The 13,773-nt window shown below is 34.2% G+C and overlaps 2 protein-coding genes across 12 annotated transcripts in view; both read left to right on the top strand.

Moving 5' to 3' along the window:
* Positions 1–2,082, top strand: part of LOC134844143 (receptor-type tyrosine-protein phosphatase S-like) — a 114,981-nt gene extending 112,899 nt beyond the window's left edge. For all 11 annotated transcript variants that reach the window (XM_063860661.1, XM_063860669.1, XM_063860670.1 and 8 more), the window contains 3 exons: positions 200–515; positions 763–1,001; positions 1,733–2,082. In XM_063860661.1, coding sequence (XP_063716731.1) covers positions 200–515; positions 763–1,001; positions 1,733–1,819 — 642 coding nt within the window. In that variant the 3' untranslated portion in view covers positions 1,820–2,082. The remainder of the gene's footprint in view (positions 1–199; positions 516–762; positions 1,002–1,732) is intronic.
* LOC134843793 (uncharacterized) overlaps positions 1–13,773 on the top strand; it is a 331,722-nt gene that overhangs the window by 140,555 nt on the left and 177,394 nt on the right. The gene's annotated exons all lie outside the window — the stretch shown is intronic.

Here is a 13,773-nt window from a genome sequence, read left to right as displayed (position 1 = left end):
AATAATTATTCGAAATATCTTGGTTGAAGAAAACTATATCACGCTCGTTTTTGTCTGACTGATTTACCGGTTCTCTTTAAATATCACTCTGTGACACTAAAATTGAGGGAAATGGAGGGGGGTTGTTGAAGAAACCCGATTTGTTTTAACAAATGATTTCTACAAACTTTTTCAAAATCCTGCTCATTTTTTGTTGCAGAGCTATTACCAGAAAGGTGCTTACATTGCGACACAAGGACCCCTCGAGACGACAGTGTTTGACTTCTGGCGTATGGTGTGGGAGCAGAATGTCGGCGTCATTGTCATGCTGACCAAACTGAAAGAGCTCGGACGGGAAAAGTGCTTCCAGTACTGGCCCAAACCGAACAACGCCGAAAGGCATAACTACTTACTCGTTGAGCCCGTCCAGGAGTACGCCATGGCTCAGTTCGTAATTCGGGAATTCAGACTCTGCGACGCCCGCGAGGGACTCACGAGACGAATTCGGCAGTTTCACTTCGACTGGCCCGAACAAGGTAAACATAAGCATCCTGTGCTCGTGAAATGTCATTTAAAAGGAATAGAATTATAGTTATAATGAAAAACCCGACAACCATTCGTGATATAATTGAAATTTTCTTCTCACAGCTTAAAATTTAATTTTGATTGGAATAATCTGAACACTGGTGCTTTATTTCCGAGCTATATCAAGCAAAAACTGTTTAATTTTTTCAAATTTAAGCCAAAGTCACCTGTCGTCTTGTAATTAGAGTTTTTGCTCAGGTGTCCCAAAACAGAACCAAGCATTCGTCGAATTCATCCGCTACGTAGAGGAGGCTAAATCAAGCCTCGGCTTGCCGATCAGTCCCGTCGTTGTGCACTGCAGTTCAGGGTCAGCGAGGAGTGGAGTGTATATCGCCCTGAAGATGGTGCTTGATCGAATGGAAAACGAAGCGATTGTTGACGTGTTTCAAACAGTGAAGCTATTACGAACACAAAGACCTGCCATGGTCCAAACCGAGGTGAACAAAGCATTTTCGGATGTTGCGAACCCAATGGTACCCCCTCCCCTATGGTACCTACTAATGAATTTCTTCCCATATGAAGGACTAATTCAATCATTAGGCTTGTGAGGTTTGAACCCTGTAACGAATTACCACCTCCCTTTGACAAAAAATGACTAGTTAAAAGTTTTTATCAAATAAATGAATTAATAATTAACAAGATCTAGGTTTTCTTAGTATAGCCAACATACAGTTGCAAAAGTGTCAATGAGCTCTAGGAAATGAAAAATCAATTTTCAACTTTCGAGTTTCGGAGAAAAAGTGCACATCACGCTAAGTCAATATTCACGCTGTAAAACTTTAAATTTGAGCGTCAATAACTTAAAAAAAACACTACAATAAAAAACACTGAAAAAAAAACACTTCGTTCATTTCGAATTAATAAACGTGCTCTATTGAGGACTCTTCGAATTCAGGTCATTTTCCACCGCAAAAAAATGAGCGAATTCAAAAAAAATTTTAAATCAAAAATTTTCTATTTTTGTAGAAAAATATTGCGTTAAAATATCCAAAAGTCAAAAACTGGCTGAGGTTCGCTTAAAATCTTGCACAAATTATGTAAGGCTTTTAGATGCTCCCTTTGACAATTTTGACAGTTTTTTGCAATACTTAATTTGATCTATGAGTTCTGAGTTAATGTTGTTTAATCATGGACGTCAATCCTTGTTAATAACTTCCAATGATTTTAGGACCAATACGAATTCATCTACCAGACCGCTTTAGACTACTTCCGAATATCAGACGGGTACGACTACTATAACAGCAGCAGATGTTAAATCTAAAGTTGCAACACGTTCTTACATCATCAAGTCTCGCGTCGCTGTCTGATTGGCTGCCGAATCACATCCGAATCCGACACGACAAGCCAACTCCCGAGTGAGAAGTTGCATTGATTGCCGTGCCTTCGATCATCATTTAAAAATCTGCAACTAATTCAAAGCTAATTTTATCTCTTTTATCCAATTGTTCATAATTTTACTGATGTAATTTCAAATAATGATTAAATTTCGTGACTTTTGTAATTTCAAATCAATTTATATTGAAGTATTTTTGTAACTTTTTTATATGAATCCATTTACTTTGAGACCATACATCAGTTTATTTTTGTTCCGACTTTCGAAGAAACGGAATATTTATGCTCGGTATGGTTTTTTTATTCACCCGGGTTGACCAAAACTTCTAATCATAAAGTTTTCATTTATGAAAAACTTCTTGTCATACAATTCCATACAATGCCATACGTACAGAAAATGGTATGAAAACTCTATGATAACCATTTTTCCATATATGGAAATTGTATGACTAAAAGTTTGTCATAAATGGAAATTGTATGACTAAAAATTTGTCATTTATGAAAACTGTATGACAAACAGTTTTCGGGAAAAAAAGCAGATCTAATAAGCAGATTTGATAAGCCGTGCAATCTACGAACAGAGAAGAGAACCTGAGAAAAAAAAGTATTTTAGAAGTTGCAACCTCAGTTTCTTAATTTTCTGCAGTCATTTTTCACCAATCAAAATAATAGTATCCAACAAAAACTTTTTATACCCCATTGAAGTTATCGACTTCCTGAGTTCAAATATAAAAAGATATTTTACCTCCGATTTTTTTTGTAAAGTTCTGGGGGTTTGAAAATTTCCAAATTTGCCATGTTCTGGACTAAATTATGCGCGGTTTGATGAGTTTATTCATAACGCTGAGAGCGTAACGCAAATTATTATTACAACAAAATCGTTCCAAATTGAACTGAGGCTAGCTAATTGGTCGTAATAAATTCGTACGACTAAAAATTTTACACATTGATATTACTTAAAATGCCTGGGTTTTCAATATTCTCCTTTCCCAAAAACTATTCGATATAAATGAAGGAACGTCGGAACATTCAGGGCTTTGTTCTGATATATGAGCAGTCTTGTCGAGTTTATTCCCGTATAGCTCTGATTTTTGGGCGATCAATACTCAATTTTAGCCGTAACAGTTTGGGTCGTGGCTGATCGCTATTTGTGTATTATCTATACACAACTTTGAAAAAATTGTCAGCTCATTGCATCAATTTATAGGTAATACTACACGCAGTGCGCAAGGCATTCAATATTCTGCGCAATGGATGAAGATAATGCGCAAAGAAATCAAGCATTTTGGACGCAATTTTGAAAAAAAAAGTGCACACAACTTCGGTTAACCTATAACTCCAATCATGCAGTTTACAAAAAATGCCTTCTGCTGCAATTCCAATTAGCTCCATACATACAGAAAATCATTGACCTCCCTTTGGTAGAAATTTGCCATGCAGCAAACTGAAATACTGCTGTTTTCCTATGAACAGAATGTGAAAATATTATTTGTCTTTTTTGCTTGCGTTTTGTCCGCAAACACAACAAGACTGCTCGTATCAGGGCGAAGCCCTGAATGTTCCGACTGCCTTTTAAGGTTTATGAAGCAGTAATAACATAAATATCATCAACAAACTAATTGTAATAAAAATGAGTTTTTTTTTAATTCCAAATTTTTTCTATGAAAATCATCCACCCACGCGCCATATAAACTACAAAAGAATAGATTTCGCTCCTTGTCACAAATTAATTAAGGCAAATAAGCTTGTTTCAACTAATTTGGAACGAGTTCTAAGACGGATTAAATCTCCGCTTACGCGTTAATAGCGCGAAATATATCGCGCGTTAATTGTCCCAAATTGGCCAAAATGGCAATCTTTAAACCCCCATAACTTTACGAAAAATGATCACAGATGAAATATCGTTTCAAATTTAGGCTTAGGACAACAACACCTTTTGAATGATAGCAAAACATTCCGTCACGAATAGCTAGTTAAAAAGTCGAAACATTACGAGGCCAAACTGTGCACTGGATAGGAGCACAATTTTGTGTCTGCATGTTTCTGGATTCCAGAGACAAGTCTTAAAATATGTTCCAAAAAATAAGTGGACAAAAACAATTTCGGTGGATTTCGCATACATATACCTGAAACGTAAATTTTGTCGGCACATTTGTTTTGTGGCGGATTCGCAACAAGCAAGTATAGCTAGTTGTTCTGGATTCCACAACTGTAAGTGGATTCCGCAAAATGATAGCGGAATCCGCAAATGTAAGTGGATTCCGCAAACTGTAAGTGGATTCCGATTTTTGTTCAATACTGAACTTGCATATGAACAATTAAAAGCTGTGCTGGAATTCTTATCACTAGCAATATTTGGAGTCATTGAAAAGAGAGTGTACGGAACACAGCATATCGACAAATTAGGTCAGTATTTGGTATTGCGTCGATTCTAAATACTGATTTTGGAAGCAAAGTATCGCATAGCAAATTGTCGAATTAGTTCAGTATTTGGGATTCCATCGATCCCAAATACTGGTCAATATTTGTGATTGATGGAATCCTAAAAACTGGAACAATGTGGATTAAATATTGAATATATCCATTATTTGGAGTCATTAGGTTAAGAGTGATTAGAAACCCGACGCATAGCAAATCGTCAAATTAGTTCAGTATTTGGGATTTCATTGATCCCAAATACTGGTCAGTATTTGGGGTTCCACTAATCCCAAACACTGATCTATTCTAGTAAATTTCGATTCTAGTAAATTTTTATTCTAATGAAATCAAATCATGTATTTAAAAGATCTAATTTTAAAGGCCACTACACGTATAAATATATGTAAAGGGAATCCGCAAACAAAATGCGGATTCTACCTACAATTTGCGGATTTCACTTTCAATTTGCGGCTTCCACATACAGTTGCGGATTCCGCAACAGCTCAATTTAATGATAAAAATGTTTTATCATTTGTTTGTGGATTCCACAAGTTGTTCTGGATTCCGCAAATACAGTTGCGGATTCCGCACATTCGCCTATTTTTCTAGCAATTTTGAACGATTCAATGATTTAGGTGTTTGTTTGTGAAATCCAAAACAGCATAGAAGAGCATATTCAAAACAGCATATTCCAAAACAGCATATTCTTCCGCATACAATGCAGAGAAGGCACAGTTTGACCTCGTTGTGAACTTGTCTGAAGAAGAAAAAACCCACCCCGAGTACAAACATTCCGTTAATTTCGTATCGAAAGTCGAAACAACTACCAAGTTTTTCTTATCTAAGAAAATCAACTCTGAAGTAACAAAATTGTCACAGATGAACTGCATTTGCGGAAAAACCTTGTCTAATTGTTCCGACTTTCGGATTTTTTTTTACATGAATCGAAAGCTTTTGTTGCCTTGATTTGAAATTTGTAAAGATATGTTACCTGTGATATATTTTTTGTAAAGTTACGGGGGTTTAAAGATTGGCATTTTAGCCAATTTGTGACAATTAACGCGCGATATATTTCGCGCTTTTAACGCGTAAGCGGAGATTTAATCCGTTCTAGAAATCGTTCCAAATTGGTTGAAATAAACTTATTCTCCATAAATGATCTGTTACTAAGAGCAATTTTTATCACTTTTGTATTTTATATGGCGTATGGGGGGATGACTTTTTTTTAAAAAAATGTCAAATTTTAGAAAAAAAAGAATTTCATTTTGCTTTATTTCATTTAATTTTTAAAATTATTACTGCTCCAAAATCCTTAAAAGGCAGTCGGAACATTCAAGGCTTCGCCCTGATACGAGAAGTCTTGTTAGTTATTACTGCTAAAAAAGAGATCTCTTGTCACACTTTGGTTCATCTGAACACAAAGTTTTACCACGAAACAAAAGTTTCATAGAGATAAAGAAGAAGAAGAAGAAGAAGAAGAAAGAACACCTGAATTACTATACAGTAAAAAGCCGAGGCATCAGTATAGCAAAGTGTAAATAATAAAGTTGGTTAAAATTCATTGGTTACATCAAACAAAAACACAACATCAGAAAACAAGCAATAAACAAAACAAAACAAAACAAAACAAGTTCGGTTACAGTTCAGAAATTGGTTGATTAAAATATATGAAGAAATATATGAAGTTACGGATACTAAAAAAATATCAGTTTTAAGAATTAAGAACGAGCTGGTATCAAAACTTTACAAACACTTTTTTATAGTCCAAACATACAGCGTATATACCGAGTATATACAGATTCTTTTTCAAACAATGTCTGGAAAATTAAACTGAATTAAAACATTTAGAACTAGCGAAAACGGAAATCACGCCACGTTTTTGTATTTGTACATATTGGATTGTTTCTCAATTCACTCACGTAAAATTCTTTCAATTTTTTCTTGAATCCTGTTCTCTGTTTTTCTAAATTGCGCAAAATTATGGGCAGTGAATTCCATTTTTTAGAAGTCAAATGAAAAAATGATTTTTGTAGAGAAGCGGTTGAACAGTGTTTGTCGAAAATAATTTGTTTCGTTCTTTTATTGAGCCTATAATTGGCAGTCGGTAGTCTCAATGTATTTTGAAAAGTCTTCTTTTTGTTTGTAAGAAATTGGTATAGGCATGTTATACACTTTAACTCAATTCTTTTCTCGATTCCAATTAACGATTTGCTAATGCGAAGAAGGGAAGAAGATTTAAATTTCGATCTGAAATATGTTCTTTTTAACGCCCAGTTCAACTGTTTCTCTAGAGATAGCATCAAAATAGCATTAATTTGTTGTAAAAATATTTCTGAATAATCTAAATGTGATAAAACAAGACAATGAAGCAAGGCAACTAATGATAATGTCGGCAGTTGTTGTCCAATTGTATCTATAGTTTTAATTCCTTGTGCCATTTTTGGAGAATTGTTTTGATTTGAGCATGAAAAGATAAACTTGAATCAAGAATAAGGCCTAAATATTTGCATTCGGATTTTTTGGCTACATAATGCCCATTAATTACTATTGTATCAGTATCTACATTTTTGCTATCATTTTTTTGACAAAATGTTATAAATTCCGATTTACATATATTCAGATTCAATTGGTTCTCTGCAAAAAATTCCGTTAGATTATTGAGTGATTTTTGCAATCGACTCAAAGCATCCTCAGAAATTATAGAAGAGGAAAAAACAATACAGTCGTCAGCATAATGAACTAAAGTACAACCTTCATTTAATCGCTCTTGTATGTCATTAACATATAAATTGAACAACAACGGACCAAGTACCGTTCCCTGTGGGACACCTCGTTTGATTTCAATCCAGTCTGAAAAGGTTCCATTGAAGTTTACTCTTTGAATACGTTTTTCTAGGAAGCTAGCAATTAAAGCATTTGCTCCATTTGAAAAACCGAGAGAAAGCATTTTTCCAATTAAAACTTCATGCGAAGTGAATCAAAAGCCTTGGACAGATCTAATAAAGCTGCATGTATGATTTTTTTTGAATCTATTTGATTTCGAATACTTTCTGTCACATAAACAAGAGCATCCTGTGTTGAAATGTTTTTGCGAAATCCGAATTGAAATGGTGTCATTATTTGAAATTTGTCAAGATGTTCTGTTATTTGGGCATGTAAAATTTTTTCAAAAATTTTAGAAAAAGCACAAGTTATTGATATAGGCCGATAATTTTTTGCATCCATTGGGTCATCTTTTTTAAACAAAGGGGTTACGTGTGCTTTTTTCAGTTCGATCGGGAAAATGTTCTCATCTAAGCAAGTATTTATAACAAAGGTTAAATGTGGAACTATAACTGATTGACCGTCAATGATTGCCCAAGCAGGTATGGTACAAGGTCCGAGAGGTTTTCTGACATTGATTTTTCGAACTATATCAAAGCATTGTTTCACTGTAATGTGTTGAAAATGGAAAGGTGCAGATTCAGAGGCAGATTTGTTGTAATTCTGAGGCTTTTTAGCGCCGAAAAATTCGCCTAAGTTTGAAAAAATATAATTTTAATGATTGGCAATTTTTTTGTCTTGGGTTATCATTTCACTGAAGGATTTTCGTAGAACTGTAATTCGATTGTTGCCATAACATGTACCTCTAACTTGGTTAATATATTTCCATTTTTGTTGGATAGTGCTGAGAAGTGAAAAACAATTTTTTGAGTGATCGAGTTGTTTACTTCTTATCAATTGGCTCATTTGATTACGTAAAAATTGGTACTTTGACCAATTATCGCTTGTGCTTTGACTGCGATATGATCTGAGTGAAATCTGTTTCTTAAACAACAATTGCTGACATTCTGAATCGAACCATTCCGTTTTCAACACATTTTTTGGTTTAAAATTACGAACAAATTTTTTTTCGATAGGAGCATGTTGCTGAAGACCACTAGAAATTAAATAAATCATATCGTCGAGAATATGTTTTGTGCGTCTGTACACTGATATAAGAGATACCAAGGAAGAGCGGAGAGTGTATTGCAAAATTCATTTTTCTGATAATTTTTCTTATTGAAAGTCAAAATTATCCTCGGTAAACTTTTGCCGCATTTTATGTCCGTCAAAATAAATGAAGCAAAATGGTCGGTTTTATAAGGTGTATTAAAACAAAATTCAATGCCGTTTGTTTCATAGTCACTGATTATGTAGTCGATACGAGTTTTAGTTGAGGAACTAATTCTGGTCTCATCGTTTGGACAAAAAACCTTCAATCCATATGGAATAATTATAGAATCTAAATTTTCTTTTTCTTTGCTATCCAGATAATTTATGTTATAATCACCCAGAAGCGTAACTTTATTAGAAACTGAAAATGCATTATCTATGTTAAGCGTTAATTGTTCCAAAAAATCAATAAAGTTTGATCTGCTTGGATTATAACACAAATTAACTAACATTTTTTCTCTACTGGAAATGTTAAATGTAGTTTTGCACTCAACCCACACTGTCTCATATTTTTCTTTGTCAAATAAGTTAAATCAGGCTTCAATTTCGGAGCCAATTTGACTGGTATATATAACAAAACGCCACCGCCTTTCTTTTTTACCGCTGATTGCCTATCATATCTGAACATCGCATGCGTTCTAGGGTGGAGATTCCATAAGTTTTCACTACATTCTTTTTTAAGCCACGTTTCGGAAATTCCAATAATTGTATTTTCGCCCATATCATCAAGAAATTTTTTCAATTGCATCCGTTTTCTAATAATACTTTGAAAATTCAAATGAACAAATTTAAGATTTGCACAATTTTTTGAGCAGATGCCGTAGACTATTTCAATGGTTTCAATAGGACCAGGGTTTTTTTCAACATCCCCACTTTGGGTCAGTAAGAACGCAAAAAGGAAAAGATGAGTCAGTGCGGTAGCTCTCTGCTCATTTATCCCACATTTCGATGATAATATCTCTTGATGGCAGCTTAGATAGCCCCAGTGAACAATGGTTTTTTCTATATTTTCCATCTGAGCCTTGGATATTAGAAAAATTGCACAAAACAACCAGAACTTAATATTCAGCATAATAAATTAAATAAATTAAATAATCGCCAAAGTTTGCACTAAGAAAAAATGCGAAACTAGTATTTTCTAAAGAATTTTGCACCGTTTCGGAAAAATTGTATCATTTCTGTCGTTTTTGGATCTAAATTTGACGATTGTTGGGTTTGCTTCATTCTGGGGCGGGTTGTAATCTCACATGCGTTTGCATTAATATCAGAACCTCTAAAAGAATCTCTAAAATTTTGCACCAAAATTTCAACACCCCCATCAGAAGGATGCAAACCATCCGAGCTAAGCGCATCGGTATTTTGACTAAAATTTTTGTTTATGTCTAAAATATCCAATTTTACTTCGCCCAAGTCCTCTAAATTCCGTACTAAATTAAGAATTTGCTTGTTTAGCTTCTGTACATTTGGATTAAAATCTTTTCTAAAAGCGCCTAAGGGAGTTACAGTACATAGTGAAATTGTTTCTGGGGAGAATTTATGATTTAGGAGATAAATTAGTTTTTCTAAGCTACTCACGGCTTCCTTCGCGGCTTCCTTCGCTTCCTTCGCTATGAGAGGCAGTCATTTATTCCAATTAGCGTAGTTACATGTTTAAAATGTCGCGATTTACTGTTTCTCACGCGTTCCAGCAATGCAGAAATTTTGTGCCCACCAAATCCTCTCGCCAACACATTTCCGATTTTTGTTCCCCATTGATTCTGTTAACAATTGAGTCTCCCAGTAATAGGCCAGAATATTCTCCTTCTGGTGGTAAAAATAAATGTTTTAGTTGAAAGGTTCCCGCGGTAGATGAAAAATAAATCTTCCGAATCAATAAAAAAACTAAATCATATTGCCCATGTTTTGAAGGTTAAACAAGCTTAAAATTAGCATCATGAAATAACTCTGATTGGGAAGAAAAGAAAAAACCTCATGAATTTGATTTGATATGAAATTTTTAAAAACAGATTTCTTATTTTTCACATAAGCCAGCGTCCACGAATAGCATAAGTAACAGCAAATTAGATGCAACTTCGAAGACAAAATGGGCTAATAAAAAGGATTATAATCAATTATAATCGATTATAATGGATTTTGTGCAACACTCATGAATTAGAAATTGGAATGAAAACATTGGATTATAATTGTATCCAAAAATACACAAATAAAAATTCGATTAAAATGTACTATTTTTGAGTAAAATTTGATTTCAAAAAGAGAGATTATAATTGATTCTTAATTGATTAAAATAGATTGATTCTCAACTTTAGTAAGAGTGGTACTGAAGTCGCAACATAATCGATTCCTAACGCTTGAAACTGAATGCGGGTTGATATCAAACATATCTCTTTAACTTTTATTGAGGTACCTAAAACAACGCTAGCATCCACCTTCTTGGTTATTACTTCTCACTCTATTTTATTGCTAATTGTCGCCAAATTGCATAATATAGAGACAAATTGCGGACTCTTACGGCAGAAGAAGGAATTCAGTATTAAAATCCGTCTTTTTAATGGGGAATTCCACAGAATCCAGCATAAGAACGCAAAATTAAGTTGAATTTTTGTTTTCAAAATCAAGAGAAAAAATGAGATTTATCTGTTGATTTCAATTGTTGTTCCGACTTTCGTAACAAAAATAACGGAATATTTGTGCTCTGGTGGATTTTTTTTCTCCAGAGAAATTTTGACTTTTTAACTAGCAATTTTTGATGGAATTTTTTTCATATCATTCATTGTCTTGAGCTTAAATTTGAAACTTATTTCCTCTGTGATCATTTTTCGTAAAATATGGGGGTTCAAAGATTGCCAATTTGGCCAATTAGGGACAAATAACAGGCGATATTTTTCGCGTTTTAAACGCGTGAGCGGAGATTTAATCCGTCATAGAAATCGTTCCAAGTTGGTCGAAGGAAGCTTATTTGCCACCATCGATTTGTTACTAGGAACGGAAACTGTCACTTCCTACTTCAAATGGCCTGTGGGGGATTGATTTTTTTCACAATTTGAAAGAAAAAAGAGAAGTCAAATTTCCTTGGCTGAAGCGCTGAAAAAGCACACCTAAAGTTTTCTCTAATGAGAATTCACAGTTTGACCATTTGACTAACTAGTGAAGTCTCAGCTATAAACGTGGAATAAAAATAAATTTAATTTTTGGGAGAAAAATTTAATGACTGCGAGCTATTTTTCTCATTTTGCTAAAACATAATAACTTATTTTTCAGACTTTCGAAGAAAACGGAAAACTTATGCTTGGAGTTGTTTTTTATTCCGTCATTTTTCGGCAATCGAAATGATTTTTTTTCAACGAAAAAATTCGATGCAACGTTGACGATACCGATTCCCTGAAACCAAATTTTAAAAAAAAAGTTTTTACCTCCGATCATTTTCTGCAAAGTTTAAGGATTTTGAAAATTGTTATTTTTCACCATGCTCTGGACTGATTTATCCGCATTTTTAATTCATAATCCTGAAAGCATTCCGCAAATTATTTATGCGTGCCGAATTATCCCGCAGAATAAAATTCTTTCAAATTGAAATGAGGCTAGCTAATTGGTCGTTTTAATTTAATACGACTCAAATATTCACACTGGATCTTTGATATTGTCCAAATTTATAGGTTTTCAATATGTTTTTTCAACAACTATTCAATTTCGCTTAAGGAGTAGTCAGAACTATCAAGGCTTTGTCCTGATATACGAGCAGTCTTGTTTGGAACTCTACAGTCGTAAATTGATACTTCAGAAATTATTTCAAAATAAAGTTTTGTCGCAAATTATACTATGCCAAAGAGTCTAGCAAAATAATGCAACCTCTCGATGAAGTGGAATGAAACTAGGATTCACTAAAATTATTATTAAGTCAAAACTAGCCACAATTGAAATATTTTTCTGGCCAAAGCTTCTGCAGAGATTCTGCAGATGGTTTTTTTGCCTGGAACCGTAAAAGTTATCCTGGAAAAGAGATTATAGAGCAGGGTATTTTTAGGGTTTGATCACTTTTTTCAGATATTTTGCTATCAAAAATGTACCAAAAAAATCCAATTAAAACCCGCGTAACTGATATAGATATAAATGTTGGGACTTTCGAAGAGAGTGGCGGAATGCTTGTGCGCGGGGTGGTTTTTTTCTTCAGTCAATATTGGGTTTTCAACTAGCATTTCAAAAAAAAAATTTGTATAGCATTCGAAAGGTGCTGTTGTCCTGAGGTCAAAATGAAAAAAAAATTGTTTCACCTCTGATCATTTTGGTAAATTTATGGGGGAAAATCAACGCACGATATATTTTGTACGATTAACGCGTAAAAGGAGATGTAATTCGTGTTAAAAATCGTTCCTATTTGTAGTGAGGCAGGCTTTTTGGTCCTCTTGAAACTTTTCTGTTACAAAATTTATTACCTTGTACATTAGATAGCGTGTGTGGGGATGGTTTTCAAAAAAACATCAAATACGGTTTATGAAATTTGATTTTACTTTTCTCTATAAAAACGCAGTCGAAACATTCAAGGTTTCACCCTGGTACGAGAATTTTTGTTTCCATTTTAGACAACTTGGTCGGAGATGCGCAGTGTTTTCCACCACAGAGACTTTCTACAAAAATCAAAATTTATAACAACAAGACTGCTCGTATACGAAGACAAAAAAAATGAATCTTAGAAAATTAAAACGACCGGTTAGCTAGCCTCAATTCAATTTGAAACGATTTTATTGCGCATAGTTCGTCACGCACAAATCTTTCGTAATACGCTTTCAAGATTATGGATAAAATCTTCAAAGCGCGCATAACATAGTCCAGAGCATTGCCAAATTGGCTTTTTTCAAACACCCAAAGGTTTGCAAAACAAGATCGAAGTTGAAGAATTTTTAAATTTGATTTTAGGGAGTCGTGTTTTCAATGAGGCATGATAAGTTTAATAAAAACAATGTAACTGAAAAGTGACTGAGTGGTATGAAAAATTGGCCAGGAAAATTAACACCTCCAAAAAGCTAATTTTTTAACCCTACAAAGAATTCCGCGTGGCATTACATTACATACTTTTACCCCCCTTAGGGGTTAAAGCTCCAACTTTGACCACTCATGTTTTAGAGGGGGTTAAAGAGTGGCATTTTGCCGCCACTTTCAGAATATGGGATCATTGGCTTGCTTACATGTAAATGACAATATAGAACTATTAATTGCACCTATTGTTTACTTGAATCTAATACAACATAAATATGTGGTGTTTGAGAAACCACGAGATGGTTTGACAGCGTAGTTTAACTGTTGGCGGCGGTGAACGATTTCCTTCAAAATTGCATGCTTTAATGCCGAATCGTGGAAAGAAAAAACTTCATCAAGTTCGGCGGCCGCCATACCAATTCACCAATTCAGGTAAAAATTATTGGTCAGTTTGAACTAAAAATTACTTAAGCCAAACGATAGTAAAAGACATGGAAAAAATAAGAAACA

Source organism: Symsagittifera roscoffensis, chromosome 4 (genome assembly GCF_963678635.1).
Source record: "Symsagittifera roscoffensis chromosome 4, txSymRosc1.1, whole genome shotgun sequence".
In the NCBI taxonomy this organism is placed as follows: Eukaryota; Metazoa; Xenacoelomorpha; order Acoela; family Convolutidae; genus Symsagittifera; species Symsagittifera roscoffensis.
This window is presented reverse-complemented; position numbering and strand designations above follow the sequence as displayed.